This window comes from Peromyscus maniculatus, chromosome 23 (assembly GCF_049852395.1).
Source record: "Peromyscus maniculatus bairdii isolate BWxNUB_F1_BW_parent chromosome 23, HU_Pman_BW_mat_3.1, whole genome shotgun sequence".
Lineage (NCBI taxonomy): Eukaryota > Metazoa > Chordata > Mammalia > Rodentia > Cricetidae > Peromyscus > Peromyscus maniculatus.
Window position 1 is genome coordinate 5271535 of NC_134874.1, and position 23864 is coordinate 5295398.

The window sequence follows — 23864 nt, forward strand, 5'->3', positions numbered from 1 at the left end:
CAGCATTTCAGGGTCTTCCGTCAACATCCTGTAGCACAAATCACCCATGCCCTGCCTGGCTCCAAGCTCAGCCCAGACATTTCCATTTCTGGGTCTTGCCTGGTGCCACTCTCTTGCCAAAATGATTTCTCTGTTGGTAAGCTGAAGGGGAAGTGGGCTGGGAGCTTTCAGTTCATCCCACCATTCCATTTTTACCTAAGGCCTAGGTTTCTGAGGTGGGTCTCTGGTCTATTAAGTTTACATCTGTGGCTGTCTTTTCTCTTGTTCTTTCTCTTTAAGTAAGGGTCATTTGCTCAGCCTGGCCTTAAACTCTGTCAAACCCGGTGAGTCAAATCTCCCGTATAGCTGAGGGTGACCCTGATCTTTTGCTCCGCTTACCCCCACTTCTGCAGTTCCCGGGGTTACAGTGTCATGTAGCCTAGTTTTGTGGCTTTAAAAATCCTCTATTTGTCCCTCCGGCCCCAGATGCCCAGTGACCTTTACATTGTTTCCATAGTTATTTTTCCAGAATGTCATGTGATCAGAAACACACACTATGTAGCTTTCTCAGATACTCTTACATTTAGACATATGCTTTTCGCTTTTTCTCCGTCTTTCTTATTCATTCATTTACTTATTTGCTACAGTGCCTCTCTATGTAGTCTTGGCTGGCCCGGAACTCTACAGAGATCTGCCTGCCTCGACCTCTCGAGTGCAGGCATTAAAGGCGTGCGCCACTAGACCTGGCCATATTTTTCCCCCCTAAGACAGGGTCTCACATAGCACGCTACCAACTGCGCGGTGCCCATCCACCCTATCTAAAGTAGCCTGCGCCTTTCCTTTCGTCTCCGTCCCTTTGTAAACAGCTTCCGGACTCTGCAATCATCTCCGTGCCTCGGTCGGCGCGAACAACTCATGCCTCTCCCTTCCTTCCCCGAGACTTGGGTCTGGCAAAGGACAAGGGCCCAGGCGGAGGAGCCGACGCCTCGCTTGTCACCCCACCAGGCTGTCGCTGATCGGCTGGACGCCGAAGACACGCCGTGGAGCATCGGACTTGGCGCCGGGGCGCCGCGCGAGCTACGGTGCCCGCCCGCCTGCTTGCCCGCCTGCCGAAGCGGGGGAACGCGGGGCACCGGGACGCCGCCGCGCTGCGCTCCGCCCGCCCGCCCGCCCGCCCGGGTGACAGTTGACGGGCGGTGGAGGACCCAGGCCAAGGCAACGGATGACGGCAGGCTTGACCGTTGAGTGGCAGCCGCCGAACGACGCGCACCGGGGCCTAGCACGCGGCTCGAGAGCCCGGTTCGGGGCGGCGGGGGGGAGAGGGAGGCCGGGCCGGGGCGCTGCGCTCCGCGCATGGGCCGCGCGCGAGGGGCGGGGCGCGCGCGCGCGCGAGGGGCGGGTCACGTGAGCGTGTTTTGGGCACGTGACCCCGCGCGGCCCGGGCTCTCTCCGCCCCCCCAGCCCCCCGACCTCCTCCTCCTCCTCCTCCACCCGTTCCCTCCTCCCTCGGCGGCGGGTGTGCTCCGAGCGGCCTCGCCTCACCGCCTAGCGCCCCCGTCAGCCGCCGCCGCCGCCGCTGCCGCCGCCGCTGCCGCCGCCGGCCATGTCCCCCGGCCGCCGCCGCCGCCGCCCGAGCGCGGCGCTCCCGCGGCCCGGCGCGCACTGAGCGCGGGCCCGAGCTGCCGTTCGCCCGCGCCCGGGCCCTTGTTCTCCGCGCCGCCGCCGCCACCGCCGCCACCGCCGCCGCCGCCGCCGCCGCCATGTTGGGTTTGGAGCCGCAGCGGAGCCGCCGCCGCCGCCGCGGCTGACGAGGCCGAGCGCGGAGCCCCGGGGGCCGCGCCGGGGCCCAGGGAAGCGGGGCCCGTCGGAGGCCCGTCGGAGCCCGAGTCGCCCGTCCGCCGTGCGAGCGAGCGAGCGAGCGAGCGAGCCGCCGGGCCCCCGGCCGCGCCCTCTGCCGCCGGCTGGCCGAGCGAGCCGCGGAGCCCCGAGAGGCAAGCACCATGGCGGAGCAGACCTATTCGTGGTGAGTGCGGGCTTTGGGGTGGAGGTGGTGATGGTGGCGGTGGCGGTGGCGGTGGCGGTCGGAGCGGGGGAAGCCGGGCCGCAGGTGGCGTGCGGGGCCGGGGTGCGGGCGTCCTCGGAGCCCAGGGGGAGGGGCGGGCACCCGAGCGGCACCGCGGAACCCGAGTGGCGCGGGGGTTGGCGGGCAGGGGGGGCACTGGAGAAGGGTGGGCCGAGGCGGGCCCGGGTGGAGGTGGACCCCACTCTGGCGAGAACAGGTGGTAAGAGGCACAACTTGCAAGTAGTGGGGTGTGTGTGTGTGTGTGTGTGTGTGTGTGTGTCGGGGTGGCGGGGGGAGCGGCCGCCCCCACGGTGGGCAGAGAGGCCCTGCGCCGAGAGCGAGCCTTGCACGGCGGCGGCGGAGGGGAGTGTGTTGTGATGACCACATTCTGGAAAGGAAGTCGTCGTTGGTAGCAGCCGGGGCATGGGCAGTCTTTGTAAGGGTTGGTACTCCCGCCGTAGGGATTCGAGGTGTGCTCGCGCCGTGTGTGGGTCGGTCGCGGGGATGGAGGGCGTGCAAGTTCAGCCCCTTTCTGTGGGACTTGTCAGCCTGTTAAGGGACTGAGTGAGACACACAGGCTTGTAGTTTACAGGGTGTGTGTGTGGGGGGGGGCGGTGCTGGGGGTGACAAAGGCGTCCTGATGAGGGAGTCCCAAGTTTGGGGGGGGAGAGAGAGATGTGAGAAGTGCAGAGTGTGTGGAGTGGTGGCCGTGGAGGGACGTTGGTTATATTCGGGACCAGTGGAGAGGGTGTAGTTGAGCAGGTAATGGCTTGGGGGTGAGAAAACAAGAGCTGGATGGTCGTTGTAGGTGTGGGGCGGGGAGGGAGCCTGGTTGCAGTCTGGAGAGGCTGGAGGTGGTTTGAAGCCCTTGTGGTTTGTTCCAGAGCTGTAGACTCTCCCTAGAGTAGGGTTGAATGTCCACTTCGTTTTGTCGTTGGAAAAGTGAGTGAGTTCTTCATTCCTTTCCCCTGAACTCTAAAGTACAAGAATTGCCTTTTTCACAGCCTGTGCGGGTTAAGTGGATACCCTCACAAAGCACAGGACACTGTCAGGTGTCAACAGTATAATCGTCGTTGTGGGGAGACAGTGCAAGAAATGGGTTATATATGAAAACAGAGAATGGTTATGGAGAGTCAGAAACTCATCGTGGTTGAAGACAATTTAATACAAACTTCAGTCATGTGTACATAGCCTCAGAAAGAAGATAGCCGAGAAACGGAGAGGAAGTATCTGAAAGAAAGTTAGGTTTTGGTTGACTACAGCTGTGTTTTGAAAGGACAGACTGACAGTTTTTGGCAGCAGTGAGGGCAGGTGGTGTGGGACCCAGGGTTACAGCTTGCTTTCCTGAGGCTGGAGTGGGAAGTGAAGGGGCTGGGGACAGACAGTAATGCTGCCTGCCGTGGGCGGTGGCCTGCACCACAAGGACTCCTTCACCGGGAACCCCGTGGCTACTGTGAAAAGGCTATGGGTTAGTTGGAAAAATCACACAGTGGTCAGGGAATGGGGAAACTGCTGGACATGGAGGCACACACTTGCCATCCCTGTTTGAGGCTGGCCTAGGCTACACAGTGATAACCCTGTCCATAAAGTGGAAAGTTAAAAGTGTCTTTCTGTGACGCTCATGGGCCCTACTGGTTAAGGAGAGACCATGTGAACTACTGGTTAAGGAGAACCCATGTGAACTACTAGTTAAGGAGAACCTATGTGAACTGCTGGTTAAGGAGAGCCCATGTGAACTGCTGGTTAAGGGGAGACTACATGGTGAAGGCTGAGCATCTACAAGATACAGTCTCTTGAAATACTTCCTTAGGTCTCAGCTCTGAGAATTGACAGTCGAGGAAGCACCTTGCCATCAGGATGCTCTGTTAGTGTGTTTTCAGGTGCAAACCGTCCACAGCATCTGGAGAGAGGATGGGGAGGCTAGGCTCCTACCCCATGTGTGGTTCTTCCCAAGCCAACCAGGGGACAGAAAACTAAACACACAGTGTCATCCTGCAGCCGTTTAGTTCCCACTTGTCTCTAAGGGAGATCATCCCTAGATTCAGAGGAGGAAGCATGCTGAGGATGGGGGCCTGTGCGTTCCCTCCTCACTTTACTCATTCTCACAGAAACACCAACGTGGAGGAGGTATCCTGCACATAGATGTGAGTGAATTTGGAGTTTTCTGTCATTTGCAGTATGTTTTGTCATTCTTCACTTGAATTATTCAGATACATAAAAAATGATTTTTTTAAAAAACAAAATCATGTATGATTACTTGTATTTTGCCTTAAGGAAAAATTTACTATGACCCTGTATACGGTCTGAGAACGAGTTCAGAAGGAATGCAGTATTTAAAAAAATAGGCTTAAGAAGTAAGAAGCCGGGTAGTGGTGGAACACGCCTTTAATTCCAGCCCCCAGGAGACAGAGTCAGGGGGATCTCTGAGTTCGAGGCCAGGCTGATCTATAAAGTGAGTTCCAGGACAGGCTCCAAAGCTACAGAGAAACCCTGTCTTGAAAAATCAAACAAAACTAAACAAAAATAGGCTTATGTTATATTATAGGCTGTGACATGTAAGTTACATATAAAACAAGATTGCTAGGATTGATAAATACTGTGATCTCTCGTATTTGTTATTTTATTCTGTTGTTTTGTGCATGTTTAACTTTTTGTAATAAAATTAAAACATCAAGTCTGCCTATAAGATTGTATGGTTCGGAGTTCTTGTGCTTGCTCATTTCCTAGAAGATTCTGTCACCCAAGGTCTAGCTCAAGCTCCATCTAGCTGTGAAGTATTTTCGCCCCCTCCTGAAAGGTGGTCATTTTATTTTTAATAGTTGATATCGTCCTGTCTGCATCACCCCTTCCCTTTCTTGTGTGAAAACTGAGCCTGCTCACTAAACTTTCAGAGGGAGGACCATGTGACACTAACCTTTGTCCTCTAGGGCCTAATGCACCGTCTGGCACATAACTTCTGCCCGGTAGTAAATACTGTGTGATTAATGTGGTGGCATCTTTTCAGTTTGTCTTCTGTTGAAGAATGTTGGGGAGGAGGAGGGGCTGCTGCAGGATTCCGTCTCCTAGCTTTTCCTGATGTCCCGTTGTGTTTACAATATGGAGTGTCATACTTTGTTTATTCTTCTGAGACAAGATCTCACTGTAGCATCCAGACTGACCTGGAACACATTATGATTTCAGGTTGACCTTGAACTCACTGTATTCCTGTCTGCTGGATGCTGGGATGGCAAGGCTGCCACACCTCTCCCTCTTAAAGTGTGAAATGAGAGAAGTTTAAAGTAGTTGGTAGGGACACCAGGATCTTCTTTATGTAGCTGACTGGCTTTGAATCCCTGATGGTCGCTTCCTCTCTAGTGAGTATGGGCACTTGTGTCGCATTGGTGCATCAAGTGCTCGGGTTAGACTCAGAGTTTTACCATTCATGCTAGGCGAGGAGTTACCAACTGAGCTACATCCCAGCCTCACGAAGCTCCGCATCGTGAATTAGCTGCACGGTTCTGTTTCTGTCTTTTTTACTCACACTGAGGAAGTAAAAGAATGCACGCAGAAACACAGATTGAAGGTTGAAGGGAAACACTTGGCAGTGTATACTTAGGAGTAGTTGTTTCAGTGTCGGTCTGTGAGAAGCCCCAACTTGGCTTTTGAAATCAGTGCAATCCTGGTATAGGGTTGTACTTTCACCCTGCAGTGGATGCGCTTGGCTGACTGTTTCTGTAAGGAGAAGGCCATCATCCTTAAACATCCAAGTGAGCCTCATTACCAAAGAACTAGCATAGTGATTTATTCTGTATTTCTATGTGTTCATGTTTTGAGGATTACAAAGGAAAAAAACTGGGGTCCAAAAGAGTATAAGGTGGGGTGATGAGATGGATCCCCAGGGAAAACTGACTGCTTCACAAGCCTGGCCGCCTGAGCACTGTTACTGGAAGCAATGTAAATGTGGAAGAAGAGACCCAGCTCCACAAAGTTGTCCTGTGCCACACTTGAATGCTGGCACTCAGATGCACATAGCGCATACATGCACATGTTCCACTTACAAACAAAATGAAAAGTTTAAAAGAATGCAAGAAACTCACCCAAGGATACAAACCATAAAAGGCCTCAGAGTCCCGACTGTTTCGACAGTGATACTAACACAATCTAAGTAACTCAGGCAGAGATGGCTGTGAGCTGGAGGCCAGCCTGGTCTACACAGCCAGTTCCAGGATAGCCAGAGCTACATAGAGAAACCTGAAGAAAAGAGAAAGAAAAAGAAAAGCAAACAAGCTATAAACATAGAGTTTAGGAGCTTAGGGAGAAGACAGGAGGAGTTTGTGTTTATGTGAGGGATGGAAGGCTTTTACCAGACAGTTGTGTATAGAAATGAAATAGGGTTTTAATAAAAAATCTGATTAGTGATCAAAGAACCCAGAGTCTGTCTGGTATGTTCCCACAGTCCTTTTCCAGTGTCTTCTGTCATTGAGTTTCTGGGTTGGCTTCCTCTTTGGAGGCCAGTTTTCTGAGTGGCCTTCTGTGATCTAAGTTAGATTATAGCAGTCCTATGCTAGTGGTTTTGGCCAGAGTTGAATAAAATTCCAATTTCTTAGTGCAGTCCTTCAAGGTCTAGTCTTTTTTCTCCGAGAGATGACAGATGGCAAACAAAATACCCTACAGAAGGTGAGTGTTTGTGCTCTGTGGACTTCTTGCTCTGTAGTAGGTGATTGGTACTGAGCAGATGAATGAAAATACTTCTGCCTGCACTGCTGTCTAAAATCAGATCCGATTCCATTAAGGTGGTGGTGTGTGACCATGGGCATTGTCATTCATGTGCAGAGAATGAAAAACAGGTCTTCAGAGCTGCTGGAGGTCAGTTCTGATTTAGGGTATTGTATTTGTTCTGATCATCACTGTTTTAGCAGCTGCAACTTTTTCAGAATGTAGTTTAAAACACCTAGGGCGGTAGGCTGGTTTATTCAAACGTGTTTTGCCTATAGGTTAAAGTGCTATGATGATATAATTTGGGTAATAATGAGATTTAAGCTAAAATTAACCAACGTTAACCCCTTAAATTTGTTTTTAAATCACTTCTCAATTTTATGATGAAGTCCTTGAGGGGAAAAGAAACTGGAGACATTTTTATGTGATCATTTCCTTTACGGATGGCAGATGTCATTGCAGTGTGAGATGTCACACAGCTGTATCTGGTTGTAACGTCAATAACATCAGTAAATCACTAAGTTTCATTGTTCTTACCTGTTTCTTCAAACCATTTCATGCAAAATGAAAAGATGTTTTGTTTTGTAGACCAGGCTGGCCTGGAACTCACAGGTTCACCTACCTCACGCTCTGGAGTGTGGGATTAGAACCTCACACCGCTTCTGGGCTGGAGACTATTTTGAGAGGAGCTGACCAAGCACGGCTTTAGTTGGGTGTTGACATCTGAACACTTAAGTAATTTATTGCCTTGACAATAAGCCATGAGTACAGTTTGACTTTTAAAGTGCTATAATTTATTTTTTAAATGTTTTTTTAAGTTTTTTGTTTGTTTTGTTTTTTGTTTCTATTTATTTATTGATTGATTCTTTCTTTCTTTCTTTTTCTTCTTGAGACAGGGTTTCTCTGTGCAGCCCTGGCTGTAGGACTGTAGCTCTCGCTGTAGACTAGGCTGGCCTCAGACTCAGGACTGTAACTCTGTAGACCAGGCTGGCCTCAGACTCTGAGGACTGTCACTCTCGCTGTAGACCAGGCTGGCCTCAGACTCTGAGGACTGTAACTCTCTCTGTAGACCAGGCTGACCTCAGACTCAGAGGTTTCTCTGCCTCTGCCTCACAAGTGCTGGGGTTTTTAAAGGCGTGTGCCGCCACCATGGGCTATGTTTTTAAAGTTTAATAATGGTTTTTTGGAAGTTAAAATACTGGTTTTACATGATTCTGTAAACTGAGAAGTATCTGTAACTTGGAGTTTCTGTATCACATATTCTAAACTTAAGGAGTTAGAAGCAGAATGCCTTAGAGTTTGAGACTTTTAGGTATCCCCAGGGACCCCTAGGTAACCGAATTGAATTTTATAGGGAAAATTTCTGCAGTTAGTTCCTAGGACCTTTGGAAAGAATCGACACCTTTCAGATTTTAGTAATCACTCTCACTTGAGCTGTATCTTAAAAAAGAAAAGCCCATTTACTGATGGAGCCCCAATAAAAAAGGTTGTAGCTTTAGAAAACAAAACAAAACAAAAAAACTGTTAGACTAGTCACTGCACTAGCCTGTTAGAGACCTTCAGAAAAGTTTGGATTTTGTTTTCTTCACTTGTAGAATTTACTGTAACTTGTAGAAAAGTTGTAGATGAACTCTTGGGAATTGAGTGTTGATGGCCCCTCCCATCTAGACAGACTCTCCTCTCGTTTTCACTGTGAATTCCACTGAATGAAGTGACTGCTCAGAAGTGGTCACCTGACTGCAGTTCAGTTTGAAATCCTGAGGCAGAATTCTGCTCTTGGACTGGAATCTCTATTGGAGAGTGACTTTCCACCTCTAACTAACTGTGACCTCGCTGTGCCTGAGGCACAGAGTTTCCTCAAGCGCTGTACCACTGACATCCCCCCCCCCCCCACACACACACACCAGTGCTTCTACAGGCCCTGCCTCTGCAGGGCTGCATAGGTTCTGTGAGATGCTGTGTAGAAATGCTCTCTGTTTTCTACAGCTATTTGTTCCATTCTGGTAGATCAAAACAGGTCTTTAGCATAGGAATGTTTTCTCTTGTTGACAGCCTAACCAGCATTTAAACTCTTGAGATGTCCACTTTATCAGGAATGCCAAGTGATGATATATAAGAAGAAGGAGAATAACTTGCAAATTGCTACTGACTTATAGGTCTGAGTAGTTTCATTGCCCACCCCTGCAGTTCACAGCAGAAGAGAAATCATAAGGTTACATTTATTTTCATGTAATAATTAGTGAGTTCTTTCAGGGCAAGAGGACTTTCCCTGGATTTCTCTGTAATGCACAGGAAAGTTTTCTATTCTTCTAGTGGCCAGGGCAAGGCTTTCCCAGTTGCTTATCTGTTTCCTTACCCAACGAGTTTGAAGACACACCCACTTCCCTCTATCCAGCAGCAGGCCTCGCCTTCACTTTGACCTAAATAGGACATGCCCGCTAGAATTTGTCCATTGTTTCTTCAGCCTGGCTGCACAGACATTCTGACTGTTGTGCCTGACTTCATCTTGTTGTGTTTTTGTCTTAATTTGTACATAATATTCTCTAACTTTACTTTCAAAACTTGATTAACTTCAGGCCTTGCTTTTTTTTTTTTTTTTAAGAAAATATTTTGTTGGCATCCACAGCTCTTTTTTGGTGTCCTAAACATCTACACACTTGAATCCATTTCTCAGAAATTTTATAAGAATCTTAGAAGTAAGAATTAATTGTAAAGAACCAATTCTCTTCTCTTTGCTTTGGTTAGTGCAGACATTTTTAGCAATACTGTCTGGTACCCCAAGCCCAGTTAGCCAGCAGTGAGCCAAAGAGAGATAAGGTCAGTAACTGAGTGAGGGCCAAGAGTAGACGACCAGACACTGCACACTTGGGAAACTTGAACAGTGAGAAACAGGAGGGAGAGGAATCAGAAGCTGTGTGAGGCAGAGTGATTAGGAAAGTGAGGGGTACAAAAGGAGTTTTAGGAGCAGGACTGTAAAAAGCTTTGGGATTCAGAGGGGGTGAAAAACAGACCATTGACTTTGCAAAGGAAGTCATTAGTGGAAGTGTGCTGGTGAGATCAGAGCAGTGGGGTGGACGCAGGAGGGCTGGACAGTGGAGGTGTAAAGGCCTCTAGAGAGGACCAGGGAAGGAGGAAAGAGGTGGCTGAGCACCAGCGGGGCCCTGAAGGGTGGGTTTTCACTCTGAGTTAGAAAGGTTGTGTGTGAGGGCAGGAGGAAGACGTTGATTTTGGAAAGGGAAAAGGCTTTGCTTTGTTTTCTTTGTAGTTTAAACTTAGAGTTTACTTTGCTAAATTATTATAGCTATTGTCTAAGAGTTGTACAGAAAACTTAATGGGGGATGTTTAGTGTGCATAGCCAGCCTTTGTCACTTGGGCTTTGTTATGTGGTCACTAGGTTTGCTTGTATTATATTTAGTAATCTTTTTTTTTTTTGGTTTTTCGAGACAGGGTTTCTCTGTGTAGCTTTGCGCCTTTCCTGGAGCTCACTTGGTAGCCCAGGCTGGCCTCGAACTCACAGAGATCCGCCTGGCTCTGCCTCCCGAGTGCTGGGATTAAAGGCGTGCGCCACCACCGCCCGGCTAGTAATCTTTTTTCAATTGCTTGAATATAAAATTCAACCTCTTTACATCTGACATTTGAACAAATATGGCCGTACAATCCCATTTACCTTAAAATGTTATCTCAGCTGAATTAAATAACTGGTCTGTCTAGTTACAGGGACTTTAGGTGGTCCTGTCCATCTCTAGATGTGTAGGTCCTACTTGTCCTTTCAAGGTCCAGCAGAAATGTTGTCCTCTTTAAAACTTCATAAAATTTCTCTTTGTTTTACTTGTTGGCAAGTGTGTGCTGATGTATGTGGGCAAGTGAACTGTGGATTTTGTGTGGAGGTCAGAGGACAACTTCTGGAGTCGGTTCTTGCTGTTGACCTTTTAAGGTCCAGCTTAGGCCAGGCTCGGCAGCCAGTATATTACCAGAGGAGCCAGCTTGCTGACCCAAATGGTGTCCTGCTGTTCCAAGGCCTTTTGGTTAAACCTATACCTGTTTATTTGTTGTACCATATGGGCAGCACCTATGGTTTCTGACTTGGTATTGACTGTCTTTAATATGGTTTTTTCCCACCTTGTGACGGTAAAACTATAACAAAGTAGGACTCAAGCTTTTTGTTTTGTGGTGTAAGGACCTATACATAGTAGGTGCTCAGATTTTTTTTTTTTTTTTTAATTTGGTTTTTATTTTGTGGTGTTTCAAGACAGGGTTTCTCTGTGTAGACCTGGCTGTCCTAGAACCCATGCTGTAGACCAGGCTGGCCTCTGTCTCTCCAGTGCTGAGATTAAATGCATGCACCACCACTGTCCAGCTGGGTGGTTGTTGTTGTTTGTGTTCCTAAATGTTTTCCAAGCATGGTGGTGCATGCTTTTCATCCCAGAACTTAGGAAGGTGGGTCTATGATGAGGCCAGCTTGATCTAGATAGTGAGTTCTTTTTTTTTTTTTTTTCAATTTTATGTATATTGGTATTTTCCCTGCATGTATGTCTGTGTAAGGGTGTTGAATCCTCCAGGCTAAAACTGGATTTAAAGACAGTTGTGAGCTACCATGTAGGTGCTGGGAATTGAACGTGGGTCCTCGTAAGAGCAGCAGCCAATGCTTTTAACTGCTGAGCCATCTCTCCAGCCCTAGATTGTGAGTTCTAAGACAGCCAGAACTACATAGTGAGACCCACTCTCAAAAAAGTAAATAAATAATTTGTTTTTTGTATTTATTTATTTTGTGGGCCGTGTGTGTGTGTGTGTGTACCAACCAGTACCAGTGTACCACAGTGCGTGTGTGAAAGCTGAAGGGTAACTTTGTAGAGTGGGTTCCCAGGACTGAATCCAGGTCACTTGACCAGCTGAGCCACCTCAAAGACTCTGAAATTTTCCCTTATAACTTACACATGTTTCATGTTTGATCATCATTATCCAGAAAGGGTGATTTAGAACAGTTCCGTGATGTGTCTGTGTGCACTGCCTTACTAATGTAGCAGTGCCTCAGTCTCAGGTCATGAGACTTGCCTCTTGCAAGAAGTGTGGGCATTTGTTTTTCGACAGGCTTTCACACTGTAGCTCAGGCTAACCTGGAACTTGCTCTTTAGCGCAGGCTGGCCTTAGACTCTGGGTATTCTTACCGCTTTAGCCTTTCCTATGATGGGATTGCAAGAGTGAGCCACCAGTCTAGTCTCTCCTCCCCGAAATGGGATCCTCCTGCCTCAGCCTTCCTTGTGCTAAGATTACAGGTCTGCACTGCCACACCTTACTCTTGTCTTCTCTTTCTTGTATCAAGTTCAAGAACGCAGTCAACTGCTAACTTGTGAGGAGTTTGTAAGCGTGGCTCCTCTGCCTCAGATTAGGCCTGTAGCTTTGGAGGTGGGAAGAGGCGACAGAAGATCCCTCCCCTCTCCCTAAAGTACCCTAGGGGAATCACAGAGGTAAACTGCATGTGTCTACAGTTTCACCTGTCCATGTGACTAATGGTAAACTGTAACTTACTTCAGAGCGTGTGACAAGTGACAGACAGTTCCACTTCAGCAGGAAGTAAGACTCATTTAGAGCCATTTAGGGAAAAGAGGCCAGCAGCGTTTCTCTCTTAAAAGTATTGAGCATGGCCGAGCTGTCATGGCTGGTTATTTCAGATTACAGACTGATTTAAGATTAATTGAAAGATTGTTGGGGGTATATAATTTAAATATTATATCTTTTATTTAACTATTAAAATTATTTCTATTAAATACTTAAATAAATCTTATTTAAACAGTAGTGTCAAGGGATGATCAGCAAAGGAATGAATAGTAGCCAGTTTGTATCAAGTTGTTTGTCAGCTGTGTTGAGACTCAGTCTCTTGGTTGGGTGCTTTGTTTGGTGAGGGGAGGCTGTGGGGTGGGTGGTTTTTCTTTGGAGACAGTCTTGGAGTCTCAGCTGACCTTAAATGTGCTAGGTAGCTGAGATGACCTTGAGTTCATGATTCTTTTTGTACTTTCTGAGTGTTGGCATTACAGGTGGGCACTACCACCAATGTGGTTAGGCATTGCTTTTAGTGTTTCATAGGGCTGACTGACCATGATGGGTTTCTTGGTTTTGAGACAGGATCACTGCAGCTCACAGTGACTGGCCTGGAACTAACTCACTGTGCATTCCAGTACTTCCTTGAACTCGTGGAGATTTGCTGTCTCAGCCTCTCGAGGGTTGGATTACAGGTGTGAGCCCCCATCTCACTCACCTCTTAGGTTTTATAGAATGTTCTTTGGTATTTTGCCCATTTATTTTTCCAACTTTCCAAGTTCTGTAAAGTATCTTAATGTTTTATTTGAAAGTTGGTTATAGTAGCTGTTGAACTCAGTCTTCGTGATCTAGTACAGTGTTTCTCTACAGCTATGTTAGAGCCCTAGAAACTTACATTCATTACATTAGTTACCTAGTGTTCTGTGCTTGTTTCTGTCTTAATGGAGATACTGCCTCATTCTTTTTGCAGTTGCTTATGAATGACTCAGAATTCTCCTTGTAGCCCAGGCTCATAATGAACTCAATACCTTCCTTTGCCTACCCAGTGCTGAGATTATAGGTGTGTGCCAACCCGCGCAGCCGTGCATTTATTAATCTGTGTCTTTATATGTGCAGTAGTTCTTGATGGTTGGGTGTGCTTGTTGTCTGATATGGCAGTCTTTGTCCTCCTTTATGGTCTTACTAACACCAACGATTTTCTGCCATTGAGCTATACCCCTGCAAATCTTTATTGTATTTTAATTGAAGAGGTTAGCTTACATCTGGTGTGATTATTTAATATGCTTGTATTTGTTTCTTTTCCTTTTTGAAACATTTGTCATCTCTCCCTTTCTTTCCTACTCTTTTTCCCTTAACATGAGTTGAGCGTTTTTGTTTGTTTGTTTGTTTTTAGAATTGTATTCAATTATGTATGTGTGCTTGAGGGTGTATGCACATGAGTGCACTTGCCTACAGAGACCAGAGAGGGGGCTTGGATCCCCTGGACTGGAGTTACAGGTGGTGGTGGTGAGGCTTTTGACATGGGTGCTGGGAACTTAACTTGGATCTTCTGGAAGAGCAACACTTGGACTTAACTTCTGAGTGCCTCTCTAGCCTGCAGTTAGTTTTTATGGCTTCATATTTGTTACATTCTCTCTCTCTCTCTTTTTTCTTTCTTACCTCCCACCCACCCCCCAAGACAGGGTTTCTCTGTGTAGCCCTGGCTGTCCTGGAACTCACTGTAGAACAGACTGGCCTCGAATTCATGCAGATCAGCCTGCTTCTGCCTCCCAACTTTTTAAATTTTTATTTATTTATTTATTTTTGGTTTTTCAAGACAGAATTTCTTTGTTTAGTCTTTGCTGTCCTGGAACTCACCTTGTAGAGCAGGCTGGCCTCGCACTCAGAGATCCACCTGCCTCTGCCTCCTGGGATTAAAAGTGTTTACTACCACTGCCCGGCCATGCTCTTTTTTTTTTAAAGATTTATTTTTAGTTTTTTTATTTTATTTTATTTTGGTTTTTCGAGACAGGGTTTCTCTGTGTAGCTTTGCGCCTTCCCTGGAACTCACTTGGTAGCCCAGGCTGGCCTCAAACTCACAGAGATCCGCCTGGCTCTGCCTCCTGAGTGCAGTGCTGGTATTAAAGGTGTGCACCACCACCGCCTGGCTTATTTTTAGTTTTTTAATTGCATTTGTTTGTGTGTATGTAGAGGCCAGAGTGGATGTTATGTCCCTGGAACTGGAGTTATACAGGGTTGTGAGCTGCCCAACGTGGGTAGAACGGAGCCCGGGTCCTCTATAAGAGCATCATGTGCTCTTAACCCCTGAGCCATCTGTCTAGGAACCTCCTTCTTCCACCCCCAATTAATTTTTCTTCTAGTTATTTCACCTTTTCCTGCTCTTTGTATGTCTCAACATTGTGAACTTTGTGTTTTCCTTATGCTGACTTTTGCTGTGTTCCTTCATAGTCAAGTGGCATTATGCTGTACCTAACCTTTGGGTACTGTGATGCTTTGTTAAGGTTGCCGTGACATTCACAGAAGTTATTGTGCATGGACTGATTGAGCTCCCATTGCTAAGGATTCCTCACAGAGATTCTTACAGAGACTTTGGTGTTGGGCTCTGTGGTGGTTTCTTTATTCTGACCAGTGGACCACAAACTGTTTCTGGTCCCTTGTGAGCTCTGGTGTCAGGTACTTGAGACTTAGGGGGTTTCTGCAGAGTGCAGGCTTTCTGTGCATGCCTTTCTCACAAGTCCTACCTGGCTCCTTCCCCCAAACTCTGTCTTCAGAGTCAGTGTGCTCTCCTTTATGTAATTCTTTCTGCTTTTTTTGTATTTATATTTGATATATCTATAGATAGATAGATAGATAGATAGATAGATAGATAGATAGATAGATAGATAGATGGGCTGGAGAGGTGGCTCAACAGTTAAGAGCACTGGACGCTCTTCCAGACCAGGTTCAATTCCCAGCACCCACATGGCAGCTCACAACTGTCTATGACTCCAGTTCCAGGGGACCCTCATACAGACATACATGCAGGCAAAACACATATTAAAATCAGTTTATAAAAATATGTTTTTGTTGACAGAACAAAATGTTTTTTTTATCTAGTCTGTAAAAACTGACACATTTTTTCTTAAAAGTTAACACCATTTTATTACCTTTTTGAAGAATTTTTTCACAAATTTTAAACTTAAATAACTTATATTCTGAAAAAGTATGTTATCGTCAGTGTTTTTTGTTTTGCTTTCTCACCCTGTGACAGATTTTTATTTTAGACAACATACTGGTGGTGAGTGGCTTGCTGGTCTAGTAAATGCAATCTCCAGAGTTCTTGTCTCTTTGTCAGTACATACTTGAAATTCCTTGTTTATAATCCTATGTTATTTCAATTCTCCATTGTATTTGAGTTGTGTTGGATTACACAGCTTACAGTGTAGCATTCATAGTATTTGTTTGTGTCCTCACGGCTTCCTCTGAGTTCTAACTACAGAGCAGGGCTGTGCAGCACCAGACATACTTGCTCAGGAAGCGTGCAGCAGGTGCCAAGTGTTACGCCCTCTTACCTAGTCGTCATCCTGGTGGGGCTGTTGCAGGCGTTGGGTGGGCAGGTTGAGCTCTGTTAGCTTCTGCAGTGTGAAGACCAGCATTCTGTAGTGAACTAGTCTCTGCTGGTTGACTCTTGTTTGGTTATGTAAGTCTGAAATGTTTTTGCATACAAATTCAGAGCATTTAACATGGTGCATTGTTCCTGAGTCTCTGTGCTCATATGTTGGAGTACACTGTCCTTTTTCTTATGGTTTGGCCAACAGTCTGTCATTTGGAAAGCATGTCACATGCACCAGTGCTCCTCTGGGGGTTCTAGTCACAGCTTAGCTACAGTTAGGACTTCATAATTGATTTCCTTAGTTTTCTATTTTGAGACAGGGTTTCACTTTGTAGTTTAGGCTGATCTCAGATTGAATTTATGGCAGTCTCCTTCAGTTGCCCGCATAACCTGAAGACAATTTTATACAAGATTTTAAATAATGTTTTTTCTTAAAACAAAAGCTTGTGTTCATTGGACTACTAGAAAGGAACACTGTCACTGTTTTAGCCGTTCTGGTGTTGGTCTGTGTTTTTAAAAGCCCTAGTCATCCCTGATTCTGAATCCATTGGCCACTAATGAGGAATCATTTTCTTGCACTTATTTGCACATGAGTAGTTGCCAGTAAAAATCATGACACACGACTGCAGTGAATCAGTGATGTGTTTAAGGACGCTAAGAGCAGTGTGGCCATACATCATCAGAGCACTGTATCAACTGTCACACATCATCAGCACAGCCACCAACAGCTGTCGATCTTTATTCTGCAGTGCTGTTAAAGGTTACTGTAAGCCGTAGTTTTCCTGTTTTATTTTAGTTGGGAACAAATATCAGAGGCAGTTTAATGGCCATGAACTGTTCTGTAAGGCTTAAGGAGACATTGTGCTGAGTGGTTTTCAGTGCCTAACAGTGTCTATCTTAGAGGACTGGCTTTGTGGGCTGCATTATTGCTTGTCTGTCAGGAATGCATGTGCTCTGGTCCTTTGACGAGCACCGCTTCTTTGCATGATGAAAAGACCATCTTCAGCCAGACGGAGTGGTGCACTGTAGACGGACGTTTCCTGTCCCAACTGCCTGGTCTCGGGTAATAACTCAGAGGCTTGTATTAATTATGAATGCTCGGGCAGTAGCTCAGACTGTTATTAGCTAACTCTTAGGGTTTAAGTTAACCCCTATTCCCTATTTACACTCTGCCACATGGTGGTACCTCTATTGGTATGGCACATTCATCTCCTGCTCCTCTGTGTCTGGCTGGCCACTCTTGACTTGAGCTTCTCCTTAGTTGGTTGTCACGCCTATACTTCCTGCCCAGCTATTGGCCAATCAGTGTTTTATTAAACCAATTTGAATGACAAATCTTTACAGTGTACAAGAGGATTACTCCACAGCAATGCACACTTTTAATCCTAGCACTTGGGAGGTCAGAGGCAGATGAATTTTTGTGAGTTTGAGACTAGCCTTGTCTACATAGTGAGTTCAAAGAAAGCCAGGGCTATAGAGAGATTTTCAAAAAACAAACAACTAAAAAAGGTTTAAAATTTATTGTCACTACTGACACCCCCCACCTCACCCACCCACCCACTTTTCTGTGGTGTTAAAACATTTTTTTTTCTTGCTTCATTGCCAAGTTGCAGTACCAGGTAGAATTTTATTGTACCTATTGTCATACTCCTGAGAAAGGAACAAAAAAGAAAGGAAAATAAAAGACTAGAATTTTAGTGCTAAACCATCAATAAGAGCTTCCTGGTTAAGCCGCTGCCTGCAAGGACAGAAAAGAGAAAGGTTAGACTTTGAAAACGAAAATTGTGACAGTGTTCACCAGTTCCCAGTTGTCTGCATAGTGCAGCAGTGCAAACATGTTTGTGGTCTGATCTCAGAGGGGAATTCTGGGTGCTCCATTTGAGACAGGGTCTCCTATATCCCAGGCTGGCCTCAGACTCTGTGCCTCAAGGTCGTTGAATATAACCTTGAACTTCTTTCTGATTCTTGTGCTTCAGCTGGGAGTGTTGGGAGGTGCTCCTGGGAGAGTGCACCACCACGATCTGTTTACGAGGTGCTGTGTCCAACCCTGGACTTGATGCATGCTAAGCAAGCACTCTGCCTGTTATGCCGCATTCCCAGCCAAAGGACATTTTCTTATCGCTGTAATCACCTTTATAGGTGTTCTTCCAGGAGAACAGGTGAATGAACAAATCTTATCATTTTCTTCTGTGTAACAGTACCCAGCTATTCTCAGTATATTTACAGGGCACCTCAAGTATAAGGAAATGATACAGTTTTGATCCTGTACTCCATTCAGGCATACTAGTCATCCCTTAACTGTATGCCTGTACCACTTACCAAGACGTCCAGATGACAAAGCAGCCTGCTATCAAAATTCAAATTTAAGGGGACAAGACACAAGTATTCTTTCTACTGTCCCTGTAAAAATGTTGGATGCTGGCTAAATTTGACCCTTAAGTAGAATTTAAATAACTCCATCACCCCCCCACACATATCCCAGTGCTGTTAACCTGCTGCCTCGTCCACAAGGTTCCCGATTGCAGGGGTAGTTCTTCATCCTTCCAAACAGCACTGGGACACTGTGCTGACTTCTGCAGTTGCTGCATAGCAACAACAGAAGGTGCTCTAGCAAGAGAACGTGCAAGGAGTGATGCAGTTTGGCCACGCTTAGTACATGCAGCCCACACACAGACACACACTCGTGCACACCGCTTTTAAATTTATTAAGGGAAATAGCAATTTGGATGCACACGCTGCTATGTTCTTTGAAAAGGTACTGATTCTATCCCGTTCTAAAACTCTCATCTTCTCATTCTTACTGGAACCCTCCACTTCCATCCCCATGGCTTGGGCTGCCAACATTTTGTTTGTTTTTTATTGAGACAGGGTTTCTCTGTGAGGCCTGGGCTGCCCTGGATCTCGCTCTGTAGACCAGGCTGGCCTTGAACTCAGAGATCCGACTGCCTCTGCCTCCCAAGTGCTGGGATTAAAGATGGGTGGCTACCAGCTTTTTTTTTTCTTTTTCTTTTTTTCTTTTTCTTCCCCGCCCCCGCTCCAAAACAGGGTTTCTCTGTGTAGCTTTGTGCCTTTCCTGGATCTTGCTCTGTAGACCAGGCTGGCCTTGAACTCACAAAGATCCGCCTGGCTCTGCCTCCCGAGTGCTGGGATTAAAGGCGTGTGCCACCACCGCCCACCAGAAATTGATGTCTTGTCATCTTCTACAAACCATTTACGAAGTTAATCCCTGCCGTCCCGGGCCCCCCCCCCCCCCCCGCCCCCTTTCTCTAACTGCTGACTTTACACTAGAAAGCTGGCAAGAAAGTTCACCTTGGGGCCAGGCTGGAGACACAGGCAGCTCTCCCAGGGTGAGAGAGTCCTTCTGAAGAGAGCTCCGTCCACTCACAGCTTCCTGATCTTGGAAACCATTGCTAGGTGCTGTTTTCTCCAGTGTAGGTGGGAAATAAAACAACAAAAAGAACCTGGGGCACCTAGAGTCTGGTCTTCCATGAGGTCCACAAAATTGGTCTTACCCTCTGAAAACTTCCAAGGGCCGGGAGCCACCCTGGCTGTCCCCCAAACCTGCCTATCAGGGTCTGGGGGAAGGAGCTAAACACTGGGTCCTCACCTTAATATGGGCGGCGATGTCCATTTCTCTTATTTTTCCCGTTGATTTCTGCCTGGGTAGCACAGCCTGTTAATCCTGTTTCATCTTTTCTGGCGTCTGGATAGCTACCTTCCCGTAGCACATCATTCTCTGTGGTGGACTCTAAATCCCCAACTCCTTTCTCCACCAGCATAGTGAGGTTTGCTGGTGTCGGGAGTAGAGGGTAGAAGAAGTCTTAGAAGGGCAGGACTGCAGTCATCGTCTGGGGAGGCACAGTGGGAAGTGGATGAGGCTGCCTTCTGGTTTCCAGAACCCACCCTACCTCGCACTGCTTGTTCCTATTGGCAGAGCGTAATCCCCAGAATTCTCCCATTGGTCCCTTGATGCAGTGGTTGCTGGCTGGGTCTTTGCTGCTGCTTTGTGGTGAGGCACACCCAGCGGCAGCTTTTCCCAGCTGTGCAGAAAGCCATGTAAAATCCCAAGTGGCTGTGAGTGTACACAAGTACTCTCTTCAACGGCGGCCTCCAGGAGGTGGCCTCTCCCATCTTCCGAAGGTACCTGAAATAGGGCCGGCTGGGCTACTGGGGTGTGCTGCAGGCAGGCACGTTGGCACCGGAAGAGTCCTTGGGCTTCCACTGCTTACATTCTTAGCGCTGCGGGACCAGTGTGAGAGGACTGGGGATAAGAAGGGAGGGAGATTTATGTTTGAACTCAGGGATTATCCCCAGAGGGATCTCCACCAGGCAGTGCAGATTTAATTTAAGAAGTTGGGGCTCTGGATGGATTGGGGCTTATTGAGCCCCAAGATGTATATAAGATGTGTTTGCCCAGGGAAGGAAGTATTTACTCTATGAGATTCTCTCCTAATTTAGGATTATATCCAAAGGGAAATACCCCAATGGACAAGAAGGCATTCTTCAGAGATGTCTCCCCTAATTTAGAGAAACTGATCACTTAAGTGGTTTCAGAGCAGTGAAAGTTGAGGGAGAGTCGGCAGGGCCAGATCTGAGTGTAAACAGTATTGTCATACACCAGCTGTTTCAAGTTCATGGCTTCTGTTTTTAAATCTGGGAAGATCCTCAGCACAGCGTGGCACATAGTAAATGCTCAGTGAATCTAGTAATTGTCTTTTGTGGAACTGTCCCAAAGCCACAGAAGGCTTTGAACAACTGACTCTTAAACGCCTATATATGTAGTTTTGATCCTTCATACATAAAGTGTATGTTAAGAATGTAACTAGAAGCTTCCTGTTTACATTTCCACATTTTTCTCTTAGTCTGATTAACAGTTTGAACAGAGACTCTGGTGGCATTGTGTTCCCCAAAATATTGTGCACGCTAATAAACTTATCTGGGGTCAGAGAAGAGAACAGCCACAATATTAAACATAGAGGATAGGCAGTGGTAGCACACGCCTTTAATCCTAGCATTCCAGAGGCAGAAATCCCTCTGGATCTCTGTGAGTTCAAGGCCACATTGGAAACGGCCAGGCATGGTGACTCACGCCTTTAATCCCAGAATGCGAGCCTTTAATCCCAGGGAGTGATGGGATAGAAAGCAGAAAGATATATAAGGCGTGAGGATCAGAAACTAGAGGCTTTTGGATGGTTAAGCATTCAGGCTTTCGAGAAGCAGTTCAGCTGAGATTCATTTGGATGAGGACTCAGAGGCTTCCAGTCTGAGGAAACAGGATCAGCTGAGGAATTGGCAAGGTGAAGTAGCTGTGGCTTGTTCTGCTTCTCTGATCTTCCAGCATTCACTCCAATACTTGGCTTCAGATTTGTTTTAATTAATAAGACCTTTTTAAGATTCATGCTACAAGAGACACACAATATAAAGGAGAAAGATATGAGAATGAGAATTTCTCCCAGGAGAAATAAATTATATCAAAATAAGAGTCCCTTTCTTCCTGCTTTTTCTATTGCTGGGCTTAGGAGTTTGAGGAGTTGATATTTCTATATGGTGTCGGTCCAGAGGAAGAAGTAGTATCAAGTGAGGCTGGGTTATTGTCAGTACCAGCTTGGGCCTAAGATTCAGCACTATGACACTAATGATGATACCAAAATCTGAACCTCTGATACACACACACACACACACACACACACACACACACACACACACACTGCCCTCTGATCTAAGGCTTGGCCAGCTTTGTTTCATTTATTTGAATAGAAGAACTCAGAGGTTTTTGTTTTGTTTTGTTTTTCTTCGAGACAGGGTTTCTCTGTGTAGTTTTGGTACCTGTCCTGGATCTCACTCTGTAGCCCAGGCTGGCCTCAAACTCACAGAGATCCTCCTGGCTCTGCCTCCCGAGTGCTGGGATTAAAGGCGTGCGCCACCGCCGACCGGCAAACTGAGAGTATTTAAGGAGAATGAGGGAAGGTCACCGGGTGGCTATAGCCATCAGATTCAGCACGAGCAGTCCCTGGCAGTTGCTCAGACAGCAGCTCTTCCTGGGGCCGCTTTCTCCTTTCCCTCTGGCAAAGCTGTCTACTCATTTAGACTCCAGCTTAAGTGGCACCCTCCACCCTGTTGTTTCTGCTCTCTTAGGGGCCCGCTACTCAGCTCCCAAATAAATCACACACGGAGGCTTATTCTTAATTGTGAATTCCTGGCCTTAGCTTGATTTATTTCTTGCCAGCTTTCCTTAACTCAAATTATCCTGTCTACCTTTTGCCTCTGGACTTTTCCCATTCTCATATTTCTGTAAATCTTACACTTACTCCGTGGCTTGCTATGTAGCTGGGTGGCTGGCCCCTGAAGTCCTCCTTCTTCTCTGGCTCCTTCTTCTTGATCTTCTTCTCCTCCCAGATTTTGTGAGAGCTTACAAGGACTCGGCTTTGTGCCTTGACTTCCATGTTGACTCAAGGGCAGAGAGTTCAAGCTTGTCTTCATTCCTTAAGGTCAAGCTTGCCTTTATTCCTTAAGGTTGGATAACAGCATATTTGGCCAAAGGCATGATTACCAGGTGTCTTGAGAATTAAGGAGGTGTTCACACTTGTTTGTTCCTTGAACATGATGTCCTTGAGAGGGGGAGGTCTTTTTTCCCCCCTTGCTTTGGGTATAAAAAGGCTGTGAGATAGCCGGGCGGTGGTGGCGCACGCCTTTAATCCCAGCACTCGGGAGGCAGAGCCAGGTGGATCTCTGTGAGTTCGAGGCCAGCCTGGGCTACCAAGTGAGTTCCAGGAAAGGCGCAAAGCTACACAGAGAAACCCTGTCTCGAAAAACCAAAAAAAAAAAAAAAAAAAAAAAAAAAAAAAAAAAAAAGGCTGTGAGAAATAAACTCAGGGCTGTTGTGGTATTGACTTAGATTCCTCCAGACTCTATTTTTCTGTCTCCAAACAAGACCACACCTCCTAATGCTTCCTAAACAGTTCAACAGCCAGGAACCACATATTCAAATATATGAGCCTATAAAACTCCCCTTCTTCCTGCAGGCTGCAGGTGTCCCATTAGCAGAAAAGTGCTGTGTTGTGCAGCTTTTAGAATCTTGAAGTGTGTATGGAACCTCTTAGAATCCCACCCCAAGGAGCTTCTGGATAATAATAAACTACTTCTGGTGAGTCCTGAGAAAATAGCAAATGAGTGTGAGCTAAGTGGGAATAGTGGGAACAGGTAAGTAGAAAAGCCCCTATAGAGATAGCAGCCTAATGCTGCCATTTAGAAGGGCTGCCCTGCAGTATTGCTAATATTTCTGATTTTTAAAGAAGAGATCAGCTATCTCTTCTTTTCATGGGCATATTCTCATTCTGAAATGTAAATTCATCACTAACGTATTTTACAGTTTAAATATAAATATAGCCTGGGCCTCCTACCTGCAGCCTCTCATTTCTTAGTCTGGCCTCAAATTCAGAGCTTTGTTATAGTGTCAGGCAGGCTGGCTTATTCTTGGTGCCAGGGCATTTCTACTTCTGTGGGAGCAAATGGGTTATATTACCTGGCCCATGATGTTTACTCAGTGAGTCCTGAATGAATGAATGACTGTAGTACCAACGTGCACTTGGAGCTGCAGGAAGACAGTCTAGCACAGTTGTGATTGGCATCCCGGAAGGTTTCCTTGGAAAAGTCAAGAGTAGGGGCTCCAAAGTCTTCTGTCCTATCCTGTTGGACAGACAGACCAACTATAGATCATCCCTGCGTCCTCTGGAGCTGCTGCTGCTGCTGCTGCTGAAGTAAGGCCCTTAAGAGGCCCCCCCCCCCCCCCCCCCCCCCCGCCACAGAGCCACCACCACAGAAGGTGCTGTAGAGACAACTCAGTGGGTAAGGGCACTGGGTCCCAGCACTCACAGCTTCACTGGTGGTCAGAGAGGTGGCCCCACAGTCCATGGTAGATAGAGTCCGTGAGCCACTCCACCTTCCTAGACAACAGGACTGATGTTGGTTGGGGAGTAGGGACTGTACAGACTTAGCACCCTT

General features: G+C 46.7%; 1 protein-coding gene across 1 annotated transcript in view; it reads left to right on the forward strand.

The window, feature by feature from the left end:
- Positions 1-1839: 1839 nt before the first annotated feature.
- Sppl3 (signal peptide peptidase like 3) overlaps positions 1840-23864 on the forward strand; it is a 106436-nt gene continuing 84411 nt past the window's right edge. The window contains exon 1 of the mRNA XM_076559977.1: positions 1840-2002. Within this exon, the coding sequence (XP_076416092.1) occupies positions 1980-2002 (23 nt within the window). The 5' untranslated portion in view covers positions 1840-1979. The remainder of the gene's footprint in view (positions 2003-23864) is intronic.